General features: G+C 37.5%; 1 protein-coding gene across 2 annotated transcripts in view; it reads right to left on the minus strand.

Moving 5' to 3' along the window:
- LOC114654151 (solute carrier organic anion transporter family member 3A1-like) overlaps positions 1-5,619 on the minus strand; it is a 333,533-nt gene extending 327,914 nt beyond the window's left edge. The window contains exons 1-3 of one of the 2 annotated variants that reach the window (XM_051929431.1): positions 5,356-5,619; positions 4,668-4,893; positions 3,292-3,745 (exon numbers count right to left, since the gene is read on the minus strand). In XM_051929431.1, coding sequence (XP_051785391.1) covers positions 3,292-3,745; positions 4,668-4,805 — 592 coding nt within the window. In that variant the 5' untranslated portion in view covers positions 4,806-4,893; positions 5,356-5,619. Of the gene's footprint in view, positions 1-3,291; positions 3,746-4,667; positions 4,894-5,089; positions 5,292-5,355 lie in introns of those variants that run through there. The other variant, XM_051929432.1, reaches the window with a different exon arrangement.
- Between the last annotated feature and the right edge of the window lie 17,994 nt (positions 5,620-23,613).

Genomic DNA, 23,613 nt, shown 5'->3' on the forward strand with positions numbered 1-23,613 from the left:
GCCTCACCGTGACTGTGACAGCCACGTAAGAATTTTTTGTTTTAATTTTCTTCCAATGTAGTAATTGAAGTGTGTGTTCAGATCTGTCTGTCTGTTTGTCTGTCTGTCTGTTTGTCTCCTAACTCACTTCATCCAAGCAGGGTCATGTCATCCTTAATCTTCCTTTGCTTAAACTGACATGGTTCATCTCCTGGAAACAGCCTATTTGCTATTCTATGGACTTTTCTTAGTGCTGCTTTTTCATTTCTGTAATATGAAGACCATTATGTACACAGTACTCCTAGTGAGGCCTCACTAGTGCATTATATAACTTAAGCATAACCTCCTTTAACTTGTACTCCACACATTGTGATATATAATACTGTATAACCAAACATCCTATTAGCCCTTTTGATCACTTCAGTACACTATCTTGATGTAGACAGTGATGAGTCCACTATGACTTCTGCATGCTTCTCATAAGGATTACTTTTAAGTTTCAGACCTCCCATTGTGTATTCAAATCGAACATTTCTATTTCCTATTTGTAACACCTTGCATTTCATTGGCCACAAATCTGCCCATGTCTGTATACTGTCCAAGTCCCTGTTTAACAATTTAGATGTTTCTGCTTTATCTGCTTTTCCACATAGTTTGACATCATTTGCAAACTTAACTAGCTTGATTATATTCTGTTCAGATAGTGACTTCAGCACTGATCCGTGAGGGACACTACTTTTAACAGCACCTAATTCTGAAAATGTTCCTTATACCATAATCCTTTGCTTCCTGTACTTGAGCCACTTTTGCTTAGACCTACACTTTGTCCCTTGAATTCCTGTTTGTTTCAGTTTAATATCTAACCTTTCATGTGGAACCTAATGAAAAGCCTTCTGAAAATCAAAATAAATAATATATGCACCTATCTTATTGTATGCTTCTGTTGTTTTCTCATTGAATTCCAGTCTATCTATCTATCTATCTATCTATCTATCTATCTATCTATCTATCTATCTATCTATCTATCTATCTATCTATCTATCTATCTATCTATCTATCTATCTATCTATCTATCTATAATACTGAAACATGGCCTTCCCTGTCAAGTTGACTATTTCTTAATACATCTGTTCTAGATGACCTATAGTGACTTATCAGCTTGATCACGCTTTTTATACAATGGGATAATATCTGCTAACCTGCAGTTTATAGGAATTTTCCCAGTTTACACAGATTTTCAAAAAATGTGTCAAGGGTTCACTGTATATACTGTATGTACTCACTAACTTCCTTAAGCACTGAAGAATAAACCTACCTGGAATAGCTGAGCAACCCTTTGTAGTATGAAGTGGGCATTGATGATTTTACACATTTTAGATATGCAACAGTATAACCTATTTGTGAACTGTTTATTTGAACACAGAAGAAAAAAATCAAAAATCAAGCCTAATTCCAAATATTTTAAACAAATCAAATTCTAGACAAGAAATATGTATTATACATATTTCATACATTTTCTCATACATTTCAACTTACTAGTTATCTGTACAATAAATTCTGCATTAAACATGACGGTAGAGACTGAACACAATTTACTAGATATTTTGCAGTTATAAACATTTCATATTGAAATTTGTCTGACAATAGTGAGGGCTGAAATAAAAAAAAAAACATAATTTAATATTTATGTATTAGGTAAAAAATAATCTTTACCTAATGAAATTAGTTCCAAAGTTGTGTTGGGAGAGCCAAGGGATATCCACAGACAAAATCACATTTTGAAGGCAAACGTCAGAGAAGAAGAACAAAATACACTGCATACTTGAAAGAGCAGATTACAAGTGACGACGAGCACAAAGCAAACAACAGGTATAGAGTAATGTGGGTTCATAAGCCATGACTGACTTTCTTCAAAGTGATTTATACCCTTTGGCTATTTTACCAATTCCTGGCAGGCATTGTGGGGAAGCGGCTGAAGATTTCCACTGTAAACAATGAGATTGTCACATTGAGCCCCAAATTGACTTAAGGTGTGATACTGGACAAGCTTTAAAAAAGCATGCATATAAACTTTAGTACTCAAGATATAAAGAGTGTAAGATTGCTATTGATTATAAAAGCAATAATTTGAGGAGCCAAGGAGGTATACAGAGAGCAACTCCTGCTCAGATGGTAAGGTGCTCAGGGCAGGAAGTTCCTCTTTACTGAGCTTTTAAATATTTATTCTGGTTTTTGGTAACTGTGTTGGTTAGGGTTGTCAACTAGGCAGCAATATATGCCAATCTCAGGCTTTTAAGAGCTCATGGTGAGAATAAATTTGAAAGATATTTTGGATCAATAGCTCACTGGCAGTGAGGGAGTTTGGTTAGAGATAAAACAAAGAGAAATGTGACAGTGGAGATGTGGGGAATTGGGGAATTTGTATCTGGGCAAATGGATTAGCCACTCCATCACAGAATGGATCATAAATTTTTCATCATGTACATTTAGGGAGCCATAAATGATAAATCAGTTGAAAGTTAATGGACTGTTACTACTTAATTATGTGATAACATTCTCAAACCTGCTCAATCCAGTTCATCAGGAAGCCAGATGCTTAATTGGCAATGCTGGACACAAGACAAGAAACACCCTGTCGCCAGTCCATCACAGGGCCCACCCATACACACACACTAACTCACACCAACATATCTTTATGGAGCTTGTAAAAAAAACACAAAGATACAGAACAATGTGCAATCATTACACAGGCATCAATACGCAGATCTGGCTCTCTGGCTAAAGATCTGCATTTTTATCTGGGACGTTGCCGGTTCAAATCTTGTTCCTGGCAGAAGGGATCCTACTCTGTTGGGCCCTTAACCTGAAAATTGCTCCAGGAGTTCTGTACAATGGCTGACCCAGTGCTCTGACCCCCCAAAACTCATGCAAAAAGACAATTTACCTTTGCGGATTAACAAAGTATATCAAATCAAAAAAAAAATCAAATAGGGTACTGGATATATTATATTATATTATATTATATTATATTATATTATATTATATTATATTATATTATATTATATTATATTATATTATATAGCATATCAATAAAATTGCAATCTGAATGCTAGACAGTAGTACACAATTAACAAATGTTAACAAAAGTGTTCAGTTTTCCTTTGGAGAAATAGATATGCAATGAAAGCAAATATCTTTAAACAATTTATAAATATCAATGATCTCACAGGAACTAGTCTTAGCATTTAAAGATTACTTAAACTGAGGAAACGTCCCAGTTAAAGCTTCACTTTCAACATTGTATACACTCACCTAAGTAAAGAGAAGAATCTTTTTTTTTGACGTGATCATCCATGTAAGACACACCCAGAGGCTGCACAGAGGATGCTCCAATACCAATCAAAACTTGTGCCACCACCATCAGCATATACATCATGTTTGTGGACTGCGTCTCCTCACAACTCTCCATAGCAGAATTTGGATATGTTGGTGGTTTTCCAATTGAGCATGTATCTCTTGATGTTGATATTTTCACTTTTTGGTAATCGTATTGGTGGCTCACAAATTCAGGTAAAGCACACAGAAGTGAGCCAAGTGCCATGATAATTCCACCACATCCAATAAGTCTTGGTCTGTGACCCTTTCCACCAAAATAGCTTACTAAAAGGATTACTAAAAGGTTTCCAATTTCAAAACCACTTGCGATTAGGCCAAGTTCAGTTGTCCTCAGACTAAATCTCTTTTCCAAAGTGCTTAGCATACTGATCTGTAATAAATAAAAGCTGCATGTTTATACATTTCAATATAGACATTTAAGGATCAATTTGTAAAAAACTGACACATGAATATTTCTTTATGGATACAACCTAAAATTAAACTATCCTCAATACCCAATCGATAGCATCACAAGAACATGAGATATACACGTATGCATGTGTATGGTGAATGAGTAAAATCGTACAGAACCTTAGTCTTTCCACAAAAATAATGTTATAGCGAAAAGTTGAGCAAACATAAATTAGCACTTGCCACATTTCTTGTTTTGTATCTCTCCTTCAGTCTAGGAATAGGAAAACTTGGAGCTATGTCAGTTTACCACCAGATAAAAAAAAAAGTTCATATTTGTCATGAAAAATTAACACATTGAGGTAGAAGGTGTTTCCTTGGTGTTTTCCATTTGTAGGAAAATTTAATTCACCACTGAAATAGACAATATAATTATTTGAATTAATAAATTATTATTATTATTATTAATACTTAATTAAATTAATCAGTTTTGGAAGCAGGGCTGCATTTATATATTTAAGTTTTGTCCTGTGTTTAATGAATTAATAACTCAGCATTCATTGTCGACCAGGATTTAAAACCTACAAAATGCAAGGGGTGGTTATTTTTTATTTTACTTATCAAAGCAAATACAATGACATGAATGTGGAAGATTTAAAATTACAAAAGTTCTCCTGCTTAATTTGTGCTTTATTTCAGGAATTTTATTATTGTGTAAATGTCTAAAATGCACAATCTAGGTGTGTACTATATAGTGCCTGTTACTTCTATCCATCTATCTATCTCATGCAATGGCGTATTTGTACTCACTTTTGCTTATAAAAATGAAATAAATAAATAAACTTAAAAACAACCACGCAGCTGTTTTCATAATTTTAAGGAAAAAAAACCAAAATAATTACCAAGTAAGCATTGCCAATGCTGTTAGCGCTTAGAATTAGGCAAAGGGTAGCAACAAAAGCTCTGATATCTCCGAAGCAGGACTTGCTTTGCTTTTTTTGGACTTTAGTCGTTTGGTTCTCTTGCAGATTATTAGCCATAACGCCCACAGTCCGTTAACTTTACAGATGAAAGCCTCTGCTGCTGCCGCCGCCGTTCACGTCCAGCATTGAAACTTTTGTCCGTTGTCTAAAAAAAAGAGAATAAAATGAGATCACAGACTCTCTCGCACATTAAATGCTACGTGAGTACAAACTTACTTTGTTTTACACGTGCTGACAACTTTTAAAACACCGCCAAGAAAGAAGCTGGTTCATCCTCACAAAGGAGCAAACTATGCCTAATTCAAAATCTTTGTTTGATGTTAGCGTTAGAACACACTCACATGTTTCATTCAACTTTCCATTCATAAATCAATCTAACCGATCGATCCTTTATGCAAATCCGACTGAAACAAAAAGACATCATCAGCCCCAAGTGCTTGACTGCTCCTTGTTCACGCTGTCCAAGGTGCTAGATATCAAGCGCTAAATGAGCATCGCCGATGACAAAGATCACTTGTGAGTTAAAAACACAATCGCATCTTCAGCCTTAGTCCTCAAACATTCTCCTAGAAAGTAAATCAAACCAGCCAATTGACAATATACCCACCTTCCAGTCAGAGAAGTGCAGCACGCGTCACTGCGTGGCATTGACAATAAAGAAAGTAGAAAGCTTTTGCCTCCCAACCGGTTGATACGTTCACATTTGTTTGTAATTCACAACTCCTAGTTACTAAGAACCCTTCTTAAAACCGTGAGAGAAGAAAATAACTGATGTGCATTTCTCTGTTAGATTCTTTCACAACCTCGTCAAATTTATAAAGCATTCCACGAAGAAAAATCTGCCTGGCGACACGCTGTTTCTGAAATTGAAGCCTGGATAAAATCTGTAAGCTATCTTTATGTCTGCCGCCAAACTGACAGTCATTTTTTTTAATATTTCGATAAAACATATTGATGCCATCTTGTGGCAAGACCGAGAGGCACAGCAGCTTAAAAGAAAAAAAAAATTAACACAAGCTTCTTAGCAGAAACGGGAACTTACCAGATGTTTAACATTGAAGTGAAAATTTCATTATATTGTTATAGTAAGTTATAAGAAGGAAAATAAGATGTTTAGCACAAACAAGAAAGATAAGCACTAACAAAAGGCTTCTATTCAATGTGTACATAGTACAATGACATTCTCAGTTACATGTCCTCTAAAAACAGTTGACAAAAATGCAAACTATCTATCTATCTATCTATCTATCTATCTATCTATCTATCTATCTATCTATCTATCTATCTATCTATCTATCTATCTATCTATCTATCTAATATCTGAATTATGATTATTTGAGTTGTACAATCATGATCAGTGGTATGAAATGTATTATATTATATTATATTATATTATATTATATTATATTATATTATATTATATTATATTATATTATTATTAAGCATTGCAATCCTAAACTGAAGTAAGCATTTTTTTCTGACTTGTGCTACCAGGAAAAGCTCCAGACCCCACAACTCTGATTAGGCAATTTTAATACTGAATATGCATTAATATATTCCCCGCTATTCTCTAAAACAATTATTATACAAAGTTTCAGAGAAGTTGGAGTCTCTTCAGGCATCACAAGGCTCAAGATGAAAAGACACCACTGCACAATATATCAGTCCAAGGGCAAACACAACCACACATACACCCACAGATTACTTGGACGATGGTCCACTACTGTGAAAAAGATACTCATTTACAATGTGTGTACTGCAGACCACTGACACATGTGTGTTCGCATTTTTATACATTCCTGTTTATCCTGGGGTCAGAGAGTGTCATATGCTGCTTTGACTGGCAAGTAACATTTTTACTGTATCTCTGTCCACGTGACTATACTACCACATTTATTACTATTATTACTACAATGTCTTCCCACTCATACAGGGCCCAGTTAGATCTCCTATCAGGTGATCTGTATAACTTTCAGATGTGAATAGAACTGTGAAGAACCAGACATGCAGGAAATGAACTCCACATAGACAGCATCAAGTTGGAATTTAAGTCAGCTTTCCATGGACTGTGTGGGCAACCAGTAAGTCACCATAAATTACTTTATATTACATTAGCAGGGGTACCTGTTACTGACGAGAGTGAAATAAAGTCTTGGTGCAGCCATGAAATAAAGTTTCTCAAGGAGAAAAACTTCAGGATGAAACCTACCTTATTGTCTCCACATACAAATGTGGAATCTGTTCAAAATTTGGTGGACATACATACAACAGTGTGAATGTGCATACTAGTGAAATATACATTAAGCTTTATATATAATACTATATTATATTTTATTATAATTAGTTTTATTTCCCTTGACAAAAAAAATCTATCTATCTATCTATCTATCTATCTATCTATCTATCTATCTATCTATCTATCTATCTATCTATCTATCTATCTATCTATCTATCTATCTATCTATCTATCTATCTATATAATGTATAAATGATTTGAATAGGAATATAAGTAACAAGCTGGTTAAGTTTGCAGATGATACCAAGATAGGTGGTTTAGCAGATAATTTGGAATCCGTTACATCATTACAGAAGGACTTGGATAGCATACAGGCTTGGACAGATTTATGGCAGTTGAAATACAATGTCAGTAAATGTTAAGTATTAAACATAGGAAGTAAAAATGTTAGGTTTGAATACACAATGGAAGGTGTGAAAATCAAATGTACACCTTATGTGAGGAATTTAGGAGTCACAGTGGACTCTAAGCTATTGACTTCCAGGCAGTCATTAAGAGGCAGACAGAATGTTATGTTATATAACACGATGTGTACAGTAGACGTCCAAGAAGGTTATGCTCAGCCTTTATAATGCACTAGTAAGGCCTCATCTGGAGTACTGTGTGCAGTTTTGGTCTCCAGGCTACAAAAAGAAAAATAGCAGCACTAGAAAAGGTCTAGAGAAGAGCGACTAGGCTGATTCCAGGGCTACAGGGGTTGAATTATGAAGAAAGATTAAAAGAGCTGAGCCTATACAGTTTAAGCAAAAGAAGATTAACTTGTTAAGGGTAAATTTCACACAAACATTAGGAAGTTTTTCTTTACACAAAGAACGATAGACACTTGGAATAAGCTACCAAGTAGTGAGGCAGACAGTAAGTCGTCAGGGACTTTCAAAACTCGACTTGATGATTTTTTGGAAGAAATAAGTGGATAGGACTGACGAGCTTTGTTGGGCTGAATGGCCTGTTCTCGTCTAGATTGTTCTAATGTTCTAATCTATCTATAATATAATATAATATATATTTATGTCTTAGATTTGTTCCAGTTTTGCAGTTGTTAATGTTGGAAAAGCAGGTGCAGCAAATGAAAGAGATGGATGTATCTTTATTAAAATGATAGAATATTATAAATAGACATAAGCTATAACTATAGTAAGGATAATATGTACATTTACTACTCATTTAGTACAATCATTTTGGACCAAAAGATTCTAAATACAAATTATGTAAAAAAACAACAAATGAAGTGTAAAACACTGTAAAATGCTATATTTTTTTATCCAGTCCAGGAGAAAGACTGACACTAATAGTTTTTAAGCTATTATTGTCACATGCACAGAGGTACAATGAAATTCTTACTACCACATGCTAATTAACATGGAGCAGTTTGCCATTCTCCAACACCATGATTAGTGAGTATAACTACCTTACTTCAAAACTTCTGTCTTACTTATCAGAAACATCTTGGAGTGCAGTAATAATTCAGCAAAAAATTAATAGTTTAATAATAAACATTGGCAGGCTTTCCCTCTTAAGATGTGAGGCTATTGCTTTATATGTATTTCTTCTATATTTACTGCAGTATTTGTCCTTTCATAATGCATTAGGATACTTTTCCTGTGCACCTGGTCCAGCTACTCCCAGATATCACATGTGAGTTAATGGAAATAAGATTTATCTTCCTTTGGAGCCAGAGTGCACATCTGATTCATAAGGTAATTATTATTATGTGTACAGCGTTTAGTGACATTCTTACTTGCAAGTTCTACTCAGCACGCAGCACGTTGCCACTCATCAGCACAATGATTAATGAGTGTAACTACCTTACCTTGAAACCTCTGTCTTCCTTACCTTGAAACAGGTCTCAAACTGAAGAAGTCACCAAAGTGTCCCTCAATAGTTATCATATTTGTACAAAAAAGACCAATTTAAAAATACATTTTATTTTTGCTTATCTTGGCAGACAGCCTTATTTTCTTTCAGTGTGTATTCTGTATTTGTCTTACAACCTGAGCCTCTCTGAATCACTGAGTGCATTTTGACGTTTTTTGTGATTTGGTTGCAGACAAGTAGCTGGTAGCCGCATCTTCTTGCAATCAGTGTTCTGAGACCAAAAAAGAGTGGCAAAAGACTACTTTGAGGAATTCTATTAAATAAGATTAGCTAATCATTTTGTATTAAGAGTACTGTGTCATTTTAGGGTCTGAGAGAGTAACTGCATGCCTATTAAAATTATATATGCTTGTCAAAAAATAAACTCTCAAATAGAATTAATAGTATTTCATTAAATAAATAATATTTCTCCTAATTTCACCATTACCAAATATAGCAATCCTGATGAGCCGATAATCCTTACTCTTTTTAAAAAACACGTTTGTTATGAATCTTTCTTTAGAAATAACCTTTAATCAAACTGAGGGTCACTGTGGGTAGAGTTGCATCCTTAGGTTTTCATTTTTTTCAGTGACTTCTGTGGAAGCTGCAACTGTAAAAAGGTATGTGTCAAATTATTTTAAATTTTCATGGTTTTCTGTGCACTGTGTAATCAAATGTATTCTTTGTAAGGCTGGATTGTACTTTATTCCTAATGATTTGAATATAAAAGTAGTTGAATTATTGGGTGTGTGGGCTGTGTTTTGTTGGAGAAGGTTTACTAAAGTTTGCCATTTGACATCATCTAAATAACACCAGTTTCCAGTAAATGATGTATTGGTCAATGAACAAAGACAACATGATTTGACAGAGTAGAAATTAACAATGAGGCTAAAAGGCTGAAAGCGAGGGCTCAGCTTTTGAATGTTCTTTTCTGTCCCCATTTTTTTCACTTTAATAACCCTCTGCTTAAGACCTAAATATAACCATTCATCTCTGTACCTTAATACCTTTACGCCTTTTTTCTGTGTGTTCTCCCTTCTCTAAACAAATTCAGTCAGCCGTCTATGAATTTTGCAGATAATATTTTGTTTTCCACCCTTCTTCTTTTGATGCTCTATTACAGTGGTGTTGTAAGCAGGAACTGAGCTGGGAAGATGACAGAAATGACCTACTTAGACCTACTCAGTCCCTCAATCCAGAGCTCTGTGTGGAAGGAAAAAAGAACCCTGACTACTTGAAAAGTATAACTGTGTCCTATCTTACTATCTTGACATCCTTTCTTCCATGGTTTCTTAATTTGTTTTCTGTCTCTCTGTCTTTGAATATTCAGAACTGAAACCAACATTAAATTCTCTCCTGAAGCCTCTTGCTCCTGCTACTGCATCGCATATCCCCACTCATTCTTCCCCTACCAGGTTGTTCGTAACCAGAGATAATTCACAATATCTTGTATGCCTTTGAGCTCACCACCCATTGGCTATTCTCACTTGTCTTTTTCTCTCACAAATGATGGTGATGTCTCATTTCTGCTGCATAGTCAATACATGTCTGCACACTGGGCTATATTTATAATAATAATACATATTTTCTTCATTCCATCTCTTCTAGAATTACTACTTACATCTTGTCTGTCTGTTCACAATTACCTTCTCATCCTGTTGATTTGTAAGAAGCTTTAAAAAGATATGGATTAACTTAACAGCACTAAGCAGAAGTTCTATGCCATTTCCCTTCTGTTTGTTCTCTCAAAAATCCCGTATCACATAATTTCCCCACAATATTTCCTGCCATCTTTCAGTCAGTGACCTGCATGATTCTTTGCAGATTAGCTTTGACAGAGGTCATTTGACTGATTTGAAGTGTTTAATTTTTAGTAATAAGTATTCTTCACTCTCCTCAAGCTGTTTCCTACTCTATTTTCTTCTTCTTTGCTGACTACTCGTCATCTTATGATCTGCAGAATCACTTCCTGTTTCTATGTGTGAATGTGGAATCTCATGCTTATTGTTAGAATGGTTTATGTTTTACCTAAAAGAAAAGTTCATTGTGCCCTTTGCTATTAATTCCTCCCTGTCCTTTCCTCAACAACTCTTCTCAAACATATCTCAAGTACTGGTTGTTGGACTTTTTTCTTTTCCCTTTATAGTTCTTAGGTGTCCTCACATCCTCTAATAGCTTCTACTGCTCCCTATGTATACATGATTGCCAGTCTTTCCTATATTTCCCTCTTTTAATCTGCATAGTCCAGTCCAGATCTTTAATTGACTCTTAGTAATCTCCTCATAGATGAATGACCAATGACTTGAACTCATGCACTTTAAATGTAATACCTTTTATCTAATGTTTCCTCTACTTTCACTTAATTTTCTTTTAGTATCACTCACTATCAGCATCCTTGCTGTTTAGGGTCTCTCTCTTCCTCTAGCTCCCACTCCTTCATTTATATGTAACACATGTATTCACTGCTCCTGTTAGGTTGCTTCATTCTTTAGAAACTTTCTCAAGAACTTATCCTACTTAATTAATAATGCTACTCTGTCTCTTTGTCAACCTCACTTAATAGCTGCAGCTAGGACCCAGGTTAAAACTGTACTCCTGACCAACAGCTGTCTGCATACTTGTGCAACTTCAAGTGCCGCACCTTACTATGCCTCTTTTCTGCAGACATGCTGAAAAAAATGCTTCTTTTCGTTACTCAAGAAAAGAATTACTCCTAACCTACTCATCTACAGGCCACTCTTCATCTCACATAATACTTTTATGATGACTTTCCTTACTCTATTTGTCTCTAATTTACCCTGGCCATTTTTACTTATATATACTGAATTTCTTCCTTCTGGTCTTACAGTTACTGCACTCCTTTAGTTTTCCAATTATTGGTATCATCTTTTCAAGTTTGGCATTTATTAGGCTAGGACTTGGGCTTTACTGCTGTTGTATCTGAGATTCTTTAACCTTTTCAGCTGACAGATTTCAGGTGTTAGGCTTTATACTAAAAGTTTTGGAAAGCTGAATGTGAGTGCAGTGTATTCTGTGAAAGCTGAAAGGCAAAGTAAAATTCGGAATATTTTGTTTAATTTTAAAGTGTAGCTTTTGCACTCCCCCATTTAAGAAAATAAACTTGAGCTTACTGATAATGAGCTAATGCCATTTTCTGTGTTCTGAGAAACTGAAAATTGTCATGGTGCAGATAAAAACAACTGAGCCAGATGTTTCGTGTGTGTGCGAAGACAAGGGTAGTGCGCCGGCTTTTTTGTTACACATTTTTGAAAAAAATGCACACTTACAAAAAATAAATTAATAAATAAAGTTTGCAAAGAGCATTTCTTTCTAAAAACAGAAAAGAACATTGAACACTGTGCTTGTCTCTGCTGCTGCTTAGCTGCTTGACACTTTCCAAGGAGTCATGTCTCTGGCAAGACATCTTTTTTCATTTTTTGGTTAAGGATTTATAATTTGCAAGTAAAGAATTGTCATCTGTGAATGAATGAAGACTGCATGAACCTACCCCGGATGTATACAGCAATTCTTTGCTTTGCTTTTATTTGCTGCCGTTTGTTTTGATACAGGTAAATATAATTTTTAAGTAAAAGCTTCACTTTAAGAAATGAGGTAAGTTGGGCAAAGGCTTTTCCTGACACTTGGGTAGTGTGGTCAGTGTGATAGCAAAGTTTGGAGATGAGATGGAGACAGTGTCGACTTTATTTACGGTGGTGGACATGTGAGCCACCTATTCTTCCCTATAGACTAGGCTAGTAGATTTGGGGGAATTCCTTTGTTCATATTTTGCTTTGTATGTATAAAAAATGTCCAGGTTGTTAAAATTTGCTTTAGGAACTTTTATTAAAAAAATTAAAACACTAGACACTGAAAAAGTGGAGAAATATCAAGTAGTCTGATTACCTTTATTACTTCTTATTCGCTCTGAGAGTATGTTCCAACTATGCCAATGAGTCTATAAACATAATCTTCCAGATGTGATATGGTGCTGGTTGGTGCCTCTTTTGGCCCCATTATAAGGAACAGACCAATGTCTACATGCTATAGGTTATCAAACAGTTATTACCACTCAGATGCATGCACCCCATCATAGTAAACATTTTCCCATCTAAATAAGGTATAATTCCTGCAGTGGGTTGGCACCCTGCCCAGGATTGGTTCCTGCCTTGTGCCCTGTGTTGGCTGGGATTGGCTCCAGCAGACCCCCGTGACCCTGTGTTCGGATTCAGTGGGTTGGAAAATGGATGGATGGATGGAAAATGGATGGATGGAATAAGGTATAATTCATGCCATAAAGCTGAGTGGAAAGTCAATAAACAGCTCCAGGACTGTGACAGCAAGCTCACTTTAATGAAGTGATCATAGGCCACATATTATTCTAACTGACCATCTCATGAATGGATGAAATTAAATAAAGTATTCAGTGTAGATATCCACAAACAGCCACTTTGTAACAACTATGAGAAATGTTGTAAATGTTCTTGCTAACAACTATGTGTCATGTCACAAAGTAATCTGGCTATTCTGAGGACATGTGGGGGAAATGCCTTGTCATTAGGTAGATTTATATCATACATGTCCATCTTCTTCTTCCTTTTAATTTTTTCCCACTTCTGTGTTTTATAACATGTATGTATCGTATAACAATAAATTACGAAAAAAAGCTAAAATTGTAATGTTTTAAATGTTTCTAAGAATAAAAAAGCCATATGATTTCTGGATATGTAAAAGTAAATAATGAAATTATGAAAATATGGTACAGGAGTTGCATATTTTTCACAATTTTTCACTTGAAGAGTGAGCAGTAGAATTGCCTTCTTCAATAAAAAAAAACAAAACATTGCATATCATAAACTAGGGGCTTTGAGTCAGCCAGCATCGTATGTCAGAGAAAAGCTCTGTTTGATATTTACATATTCTCTAGTCATTTTAAGCATGTAACAGTAATTTACTTTAACATCTTGGCATTTCACTATTTTCCTGTTGTCATATATGAACAGCACAGAGGTACCTGATATGCTTACAAAGAAAGTAAAGTTTTGAAAAAAACAACACATTTTGATTTGTCATGAGACAAATATATACAGTATACAGTAAATAGCAAAATAAACATGAAATTAACAGAGGAATTCTTATTTATTGTGCACTGGCAGCCTCAACCCCCTTTTTGTAAGTCCATGTAACTCTTTTTTCATCTCTCAGATTAGGCCACTTAAACCTACTGGACAGTTAGACCATTCTATAAGTTATGGAGGGTCATTTTATGGGTGTACAAGTCAGTGGGCTCAAGCTTCAAGTCACTTATTTACTCTCAGGTCAATAACATTGGTTTCATACACTGCACTGTTTACATTTAATTGGTCCGCATAAATGCATGAATGGTCACATCCATGAAATATAAATGAGATACAGTCTGGACCAAAACTGAAGGCAAAGGCTCAAACTATTCCTGACCAACGATGTGGTTATGGCACAAGCACAAAGCAATATGGTTGGTACCACAGCACGGAAGATGGGCCAAGTTACCCTACTTTATTAGGTAGCAAGAAAAGTAAGAGGAGATAACACTTTTGGACTTCTTGTAAGCATCTAGTTTCAGGCAGCAGTAACAGGGAGTGTGCCGGCTCTACAGTAATAATGACAGCAGAGCTGTATAGGAGACCAGAATCTTCAAAGTCCTGAGACAGTACTATACCAATGGTAGGTGGCCTTAGGATTTTTTTGTAGTGAACCTTGATACCAGAGTTGATGTCAGGGTGTGATGATGCGGGTTCGCTGCATGCTCCCATGTTCTATCCGGGAGCCCTTGAACCCTGCACCTTCGGTAATGTTACCAATGAGCTTGCAGTGAGGCACAACAACGGAGCAAGGGGATGGTGTAAAAAGTGCAAAGTGCTTTTATTTAAAAGCAACAACAAAAAGAAACAGTGTTCAAATAAATAAAGTGCAGTGCTTTCCAATCATCTTCTTTAAATAAATAATCCATAAAACCTCTGCTGAAGTGGAGGTTAAAACTAATAAATAGAAAAACAACCAATCCTTTAAAATGAGGTTAAACCAATGCTGGAAGCAGTCCTTTTAACAATCCAGTGCATCCTTCTACTTCTGCTTCTCCCAAATGGGCCACACGACAGGGGAGTCACCCTAGCTGCAGCTGACCTGCTCTGCCTGCTTCAGCTGATTGGATCACCTCACCGACCCCTGGCTCCGGTAGGCTCCTCCAAACAGCGACTTGGGTTCCACAACGACCAGGGTGCCCAAGCTGGGGAATGCACATCCCAAGTCCCAACTCCCGCTGCCTTCCACGGCCTTATGCAGAGAGTCATCTGCCTTCCGGTCACTTCTGCTCTTCAAAATAAACTCAGTGGGAGCGACCACTTCTTCTGCTCCTTGGGTGTCGGCCAAACACCCAAGCTCCCTGCTCAGCTGCACTCGCTTGCTCTCCTACACCGGCTTTCTCCTGCTGCTGCTGCTTTCTGCCTTCTTTCTTTCATCTGCCCTCCTGTAACCACTGTTTCTTTCTTTCATCCTCATCTAGCCGACTCGCGCTTCTATATATGAAGAGGACGTGGCAATCATGGCAATCAGCAGCTACTGGGAACAATTAGAGACGTGGACCATTTCTCACCTGTACACTTAGGCGAGAAACGCCCACATCATGAACTCCTCAGGAACCGCTTCAGCCACACACCACCATGCCCCCTTGCTAAGCCGCGAGTACGCCAATTATTTATTTTAAAAGTGGCCCTTTTAACGGGAGCTGTGGACCCGCTATACCACACAGGGTTCACCTGGAAATCATCTTGGGGTGGACTTTAAACAGACAGATAAGGATGGAGATGGAGATTCCAGAGTTCTTTAGTGACTAGATTTCTCCCCTCTCAAAAATTTATCTTTTTCAATAAAGCATTACTTTTTGGTTAATTTGGACTCCTTAGTATTTATCTGAGTTTAGGAATAACTCAGGGACATCTCCTATACCACTAGAATTACCAAAGCCTACAAAAAAACTTGTAAATCCGGACCACCTTAAATCCGTTCGCAGCTCTCCACCTGTGTCTTTTGTATTGTAAATGTGTCGATAAGCGCAAGCAGCCTACTATCCCATCGTCCCACAATTGCAGAAACGGCAAAATTGCTCCCAGCTCAAGCCTTGATTATCTGGGAGTGAGGTTCCCGGTACCTGTATAGTGTAAATAATATATCATTATTTGGAACACAAGCATTTCATGTGTGTTCCGTGTCCACAAAGATCTATGTAAGTGTAGCATGACAGAAATGTTGAACACATACCTAAAAGACAAACTTTTTTCATGTTTTAGCATTAACGACAAAATTTTGACATGAAGTGTATAATGTGTGAAGACTGAAGTCCAAATATCAAATAAACACTTTCACAAAAGGTACAAGTATAACAAAACAAGTGTGCTTTTACTCAAGACTATAACCAAAGAAAAAGAAATTGGGTTAGTGTGGCTTGTTGTCGTGACTTCTTTGGTAGTATAGTGGTAAGAACTGCTTACACATAATCAAGAGGTTGCAGGTTCAAGCCTTGCTGCGTCACAAAGCAAGTGTTTTAAGTAATGAGCTGCTCTTATTGTTACTATTACACAATAAAAACATACATTTGATTTGAGTCTGTAGCAGCCGGTGTAAATGTATGGTACTTGTAAAGGTTAGCATTTTTTTTTATTCAATTTTATTCTCTCAGTTTCATTCATACTCGCACCGATGTGAGTTTTCAAATAAAAACATGCTATAACAGAGGTGAACTCAGATGAGGATGAGGGTTCTACTTCGGAGAAAGAAAACAGAAGCCCTTCCCACAAGAAATGTCCACTCACATACTGTATAAGAACAACGCAGCTGCACCTGGCGTTAAGGCGAAATATGGCACCATTTGGATGCAGCAACAGGTCGGGTGTCATCCTGCCAGTCAGTCTGCCCCACACCTGTCCTTCAAAAAAAAAAAAAGCAGGGCTTACAGAGCTCGCCAAAGAATCGTGCAAATCCCAATTTGTGATTATTTTATGTGATGGTCTTTAAATAAAAACATTTATATGTTACTTATATAAAAGCCAGATCGAATGTTATTTACCTTGATTTATTTATTTATCTTCCTACAGCATAAAGTCACAAGTATACGGCAGAGCATCCTGTGTTTGATCGACATAGGCATGCTCACAAAGTACATGTGTACTGAAGTGACTTTAGCTGCAGATGGAAGCTACTGTCACACCCTAAGCAACTGTGTTTGATCATATTCAGGAAAAGATCCCAGTTGTTGGGAGAAAGAGCTTCCGAGACTAAGTTCATAAGTTCACTCTCTCCATGGTTTTAACAAGTTCACGTGATAAACCCTCTCGCTCGGTCGACGATTCGGTTGTTTCACCAAATAATCGACAAGCCCCTTTCTCTCTTTAACCTCGTACGGGCCCTGCCAATGGGCTAACAGTTTCGAATGGGAAGTGGGCACAAGTACCATCATGCGGTCCCCCGGCTGGAATTCCCAGAGGGAGGTGTCCGATTATAATTTCGCACCTGCATTGCTTGAGCTCGCAACATGTGTTCCTTTACAAGGGGTCGGATTTTATCTAACTTATCGTGCAGTTGCGCGATTTATTCCAAAGTATTGGTGGAGGGAAGAGCCTCCCCTTCCCAACCCTCTATGAGAATGTCCAAAATACCCAGGGGCTGGCATCCGTATAAGAGTTCAAAGGGGGAGAAGCCCGTGGAGGCTTGTGGAACCTCCCGATAAACAAAAAGCACTAAGGGTAGAAGTTCGTCTCAGTTCCTACCGTCCACGTTGACTACCTTGTGGAGCATCTGTTTAAGGGTTTGGTTAAATCTTTCCACTAACCCATCTGTCTGAGGATGGTAAGCAGACATTTTTAAATGCTTAATATGGAGTAACTTGTCAACCTCCCTGAATGTATCCAAATTAAAGGGAGTACCTTGGTCCGTAAGGACTTCTCTAGGTATTCCCACTCGGGGAAAAAAGCCCTACCAATTCCTGTGCTATATTTTTCGTATTAGTGGAGCGCAGGGGAATTGCCTCTGGGTATCGAGTTGCGTAATCCACCATAAATAATATATATTTATGGCCATGAGTTGAAGGTTCCAGGGGTCCTACAAGATCTACTCCAATCCTTTCAAAGGGAATATCGATGAGTGGAATTGGAATGAGAGGAGCACGGTCCTTCCTAGGTATATGGTGTAGCTGACACTCCGGGCAGAATTGACAGAAATGTCAGATCTCCTCATTAATTCCGAGCCAATAAAAACAAAGTTTTATTCTCTCCAGGATTTTTTCGGCCCCAAGATGGGCACCTAGGAGGTGGGCATGAGCCAGTTCGCAGACCTCCCGCTGGTAGGTCCGCAGTACTAGCAACAACCTCCGTACCTCACCTTCATTTTCCGCGACTCGATATAAGAGATCATTTTCTAGAACAAAGTAGGGTCTCGATGGCACAGTATTGTCTGGTGAGTCGCCGTCAATGGAAATGATGGCATTCCTGGCAAACTTTAGGGAATCATTGTTCCACTGGTCTCTTAAAAGAAGCCGGCATAGATCTCAATTTATTGATAAGCTATGCCGACAAGAGGATCTAGTAGAGGCCCAGGGTTATTGGCTACCTAACCCAGATCTTCACCTGGATGCACTTCCGGGTCAAGGTCCGTCACCAGAGGGTCTTGTCTACGTCATCATTAGTTGCAGAGGTGCACGGCGTGGGAACCGCTGGGACGGTGCCTTGTCCATCCATAATCAGACCCAATTTGGCGTCAGGAGTGGTATTTGAGCCACTGCATCCGGTTTTACCACTTCTGCTGCAGCCTGCCGTGTCTTGGTCTCCGCAAGCTCCTGTTTTGTGGTTGCCTGCTCCACCTTCATTGCCTGGAGCTTGTTGATCATAGTAGTGAGTACGGTGTTTAGGTCTTGGCCTTCAGACATTTTCCGGGCTATGAATCCTGGTGACTACGCCACTGTAAAAGAAACACAAAAGAAGCATAAAGTTTTAGGGTTTTTCTGGCCCCGTATACTGCAAGTTTGAAGGTCAAGTTCACTTTCCAAGTACAACAACAGACAGAATGAAAGGCGTATGGGGACAATTTATGGGGTGGGACTGGAAATAGGCAGATGGAATGCTGGGAAGAAACCGTGGTGATGAATGGGAGTCATGACGTCATCAGAAGTGGACCAGAGGAAAGGAAGGAATGCGTAAGTGGTAGCGCGTGGTTAGGGAGTCCGTGTGAATTCAAGGTGGTGTTGTCTCAGTCTTTCTGTGGAAATAAAGAAAGAGAAGTTAGTGCCCCGCCTTTGTCCCCTGGCACGATATAGTACGTTGCTCGTCGGGTCTTTAAGCAGCTCCCTATGCATGCATGTGTGACAATATATATATATATATATATATATATATATATATATATATATATATATATATATACTAGCAAAATACCCGCGCTTCGCAGCGGAGAAGTAGTGTGTTAAAGAGGTTATGAAAAAAAAAGGAAACATTTTAAAAATAACGTAACATGATTGTCAATGTAATTGTGTTGTCATTGTTATAACTGTTGCTGTCTTTTATATATATATATATATATATATATTATATATATAATATACACACACACATAAACATTTATATACATATACATATATATACATATCTACATATACACATCTACATATACCGGTATATACACACATACATAAACACACACATAAGACTTACTGACTGAAACGGGCTTTCATTGACAATCATGTTATGTTATTTTTAAAATGTTTCCTTTTTTTTTCATAACCTCTTTAACACAGTACTTCTCCGCTGCGAAGCGCGGGTATTTTGCTAGTATATATATATATATATATATACATATACACACATACATGCAGTTTTAATAACACAGAAATCAATATAAACATTAACATCATTATCATATGAGAATATGAAGTAATATATAAGAAGCACATTTCATATAAATATAAATTATTAAACAGTAAAATCTTCTTCTGTAATTTGCTACCGTGGCAATTTGTGTGTCTGTCCAGGATTTTAAATGACCTGTAGCTCGCAAACCGTTTCACCTATACACTTGAAATGTGGTACACATATAGTACGTCACGTCTACTATCCGCTTTATGGGTGATGATCGTTTTACTCTTTTTATCTTTATTTTATTTTATTGTAGAATCAACTCCTATCTGCGCACAGCAGGGCAGCCGTGGGCGGATGCGTATGGTGTATTCACTCCATGTTATCGTGCATTGCGCTGTCAGTGGTATTTTGATAAAAGAATTTGAACAACATATAAGAAGCGTATAAATTATTAAACAGTAAAACATTAACATTTAAGAAGTAAAGTTACATGAAGTACTACTGCAGTGCCTTCGGGTATACCTAATTTTTTGTTTGCCTATTACATGCTTAAATGTATACATTTTTTGGTGCACCTACCCGAGAACACGCGACATATAACCGAGCGTGGGAGAAGCATGGATTTTAAACACGCGTTGAGTTGATCTGCTGGTCTCCCCCGTGGAATAACTGGTAATGTTTGACTAAAATCTACAGCGAGTAAAACGACATTACCTCCTATATTTTTTTTTACAATCTCTGAGATCTTGCTTTTTTCGGTTCAAGGCTTCATAAGCTCTTTTATGTTGTATGGTGTACTTATCCCAAACCATCATCTTTGAATGTTGCAAGACTTTCGCCTTGTATGTAGATCGGGGTAATTACATTCATTGCATTCCTAGTGTGAATCACAATGTGATTGTATGGGTGGTTACCTGGCACTGTACGGTTGCCACCCATCCTTTAAAATACGGAATCGTGCCGCGTTTGAGAATGAAATTGCGCGTCCCGTTTTCAATCAATACTGGACGGGATTTATCCCGTATTTTTTTTATCATTTTTTTTTAAAGCAGCGTCTCATGCAAATCATCCCACACGCATTTTATGAAGATGCCTCCTTTCCTACTTTTGATTGGGTAATACTTGATGTCATCGTTAGTTTGATTGGTGTTTTTAACTGTCCAGTGAGGAGGGCGTGTCTTTTAAGTACAGTCTGCAAAGTGTTGGCACTGAGATGTGGCGTCAGCGCCATTGTTGAAGCCCCTAACGTTGCGGTCAGCAAGTCGGCTAACATCCGCCATGTGCCGTCTTTCAGTTGCGAGAAGCAGATCATAGAATGGTTGAAACTGTTGCCCCTAACGTTGCGCCACGGCGTGTGGTTCGTTTATACCTCGTGTCTTCTCATTAAACTTTTATCTCGCGAATATGTTATTGCAATCCGCAGCGGGAGCGTTTCTATAAACTTAATTTAAACTTACGTTTTACACTGTGCTTTGTTTCCCTTATGAACATGCTTGTATGCTTAACTCGCTCCGTTCTCAATTGTTTAATTAATTTTTTGCTCTTCGCTGTTTGCGGCTGTTCCTCCATTTCCCCCTACTGCGTTCTTTTATCTCGCGAATATGTTATTGCAATCCTTAACGGGAGCGTTTCAATAAACTGATTGAAAATAGTTTTGCATTTACCTTTTTAGTAAAAGGCGAGCTTTTAAGCCTGAGAAATCACCCCATAAATGCAGACGTTTAATTGCACATGTGTTAATATGTATGGTTACACAGTATTAAAAGACAGTGAACAACGTCAGTTACCTTTGTTCCCGCGTTTGATAAAAGGTGAGCTTTTAAGCCTGAGAAATCACCCCGTAAATGCACACGTTTAATTGCACATGTGTTAATATGTATGCCTACACAGTATTAAAAGACAGTCAAAAATTAACGTCATTTACCTTCGTTCCCGCGTGTGACTCGTGCTGTAAATCTCTTCCTTGTTTTTAGTTCACGTGATTACGTAGGAGGCGTGATGACGCGATACGTGACTCCGCCTCCTCCATTACAGTGTATGGACAAAAAATATGTTCCAGTTATGACCATCATGCTTTGAATTTCGAAATGAAACCTGCCTAACTTTTGTAAGTAAGCTGTAAGGAATGAGCCTGCCAAATTTCAGCCTTCCACCTACACGGGAAGTTGGAGAATTAGTGATGAGTCAGTCAGTCAGTCAGTGAGTGAGTGAGTCAGTCAGTGAGGGCTTTGCCTTTTATTATTATAGATATATATATATATACACAGTCGATTCCAGTTAATTGGACCACCTGTTAATCGGACCAGCCGCTTATTCAATCCTGAATCCTAAAGAACTGAAGCAGATCATATTACATAAGCCTAATATTGTTCGCTTATTTGGACCAAAATTCCGTTTAATCGGACCAAAGAACGTGACAGAGAGTAAGTGTTGCTCCTTCTCGACAATTGTGCAGCACATCCTCATTTAGATTGCTTGAAGAACATCCAACTGGAATTTCTACCTCCCAGGACCACAGCTTTGGTGCAGCCAATGGACATGGGCATCATCAAAAATTTGAAGATCTTTTATCGTGCAAGGTTGGTTAATTACATCCTCATCGTCAACAGCAACAGAAGTCAGTGCGAAGGTCAGCATCTTACAAGCAGTTACATTTGTGGCTGATAGCTGGCGAAAAATCAGGCAGTGAGACAATTCAGAACTGTTTTTTTTACAGTGGCTTTAGGCATTTTTAGGCCAGTCTAGAAGGAAGAATACATCTGTGAAAAACAGAACAAATATTTTTTCATACAGGCTAATACATTTTGTGTCCCCTGTAGCTTGCAGGGCCCTTGGTGTTAGCTTGTGCAGGAGTCCAGTTTTACTAAAGCTACTTAATTATAATCCCAAATACAAGGGGTGCTGCAGCAATCTCAGCAACCCTCTTCCTGCATCCTTGAACATAAACTATGTAGATGACTGCAATTGCAATTGAATACTAACAGAAATGTCATCCAACAGGGACAATTTTCTCTTCTCAGTTATTTGATCTTGATTTGCATTATTCCTACTTTGATATCTGATCAAAGGAATTCAGTGCAATTCCACAGTTCCACAAAGGAACATGCTTTCTTGCTCCAAGTTATTTAACAAAACAATGGCACTGTAACCTACAGAACATGAGCCAAGCCAAAGTAATTTGCCTCTATACCATACATTATGTCACAGTCATTGTACTGCAACTCCTACTGGGAAAAACCTGGATAAACAGCGTACAGAGTTTGCTGTAGTCAGGCAAGTCAATACAAGTTTTTTCATAAACTAACAATAATTAATCTATCTATATATATAGAATATATCTATCTATCTATCTACAGTATATTAAATATATTAGTGTACTGAATATATTGATACTTGGATGTGTTTAAGAGTTGTCACTGTGGCAATGATGGATGTCAGGAAGATTGAAAGTTTAGTAAAGTAAAGACGTCATGTTCACCTGGCTCCTCCTCTTTTGGGTGTTTAATTTATATTACGCATAGTAAATAAGAATTCTTTTTGCAATTGAATACTCTTAGTTGACAGATTCAGAAAAATAAATTTGGAAACATTTTACTTCAAAAACATTAAGAAGAGAAAAAAAGGTTAGTTTTCCTAGTTAATGTTGTTGGTGTTAACTCTGAGTGTAAGTTGGGCTCAGAAATCTATGTAATTATGGTTAAGCCCGCGTCAGACTAGGTGTGGCATGTAATGATCCATGTGTCGATGCCGGTCCGTTACAGACTCCCTCTTCCCACATGGGAGTCTACTGAACCAACACCGTCAATAGTTATGACTGAGATGAGCTGACATATGA

Source organism: Erpetoichthys calabaricus, chromosome 7, assembly GCF_900747795.2.
Source record: "Erpetoichthys calabaricus chromosome 7, fErpCal1.3, whole genome shotgun sequence".
Taxonomy (NCBI): domain Eukaryota; kingdom Metazoa; phylum Chordata; class Cladistia; order Polypteriformes; family Polypteridae; genus Erpetoichthys; species Erpetoichthys calabaricus.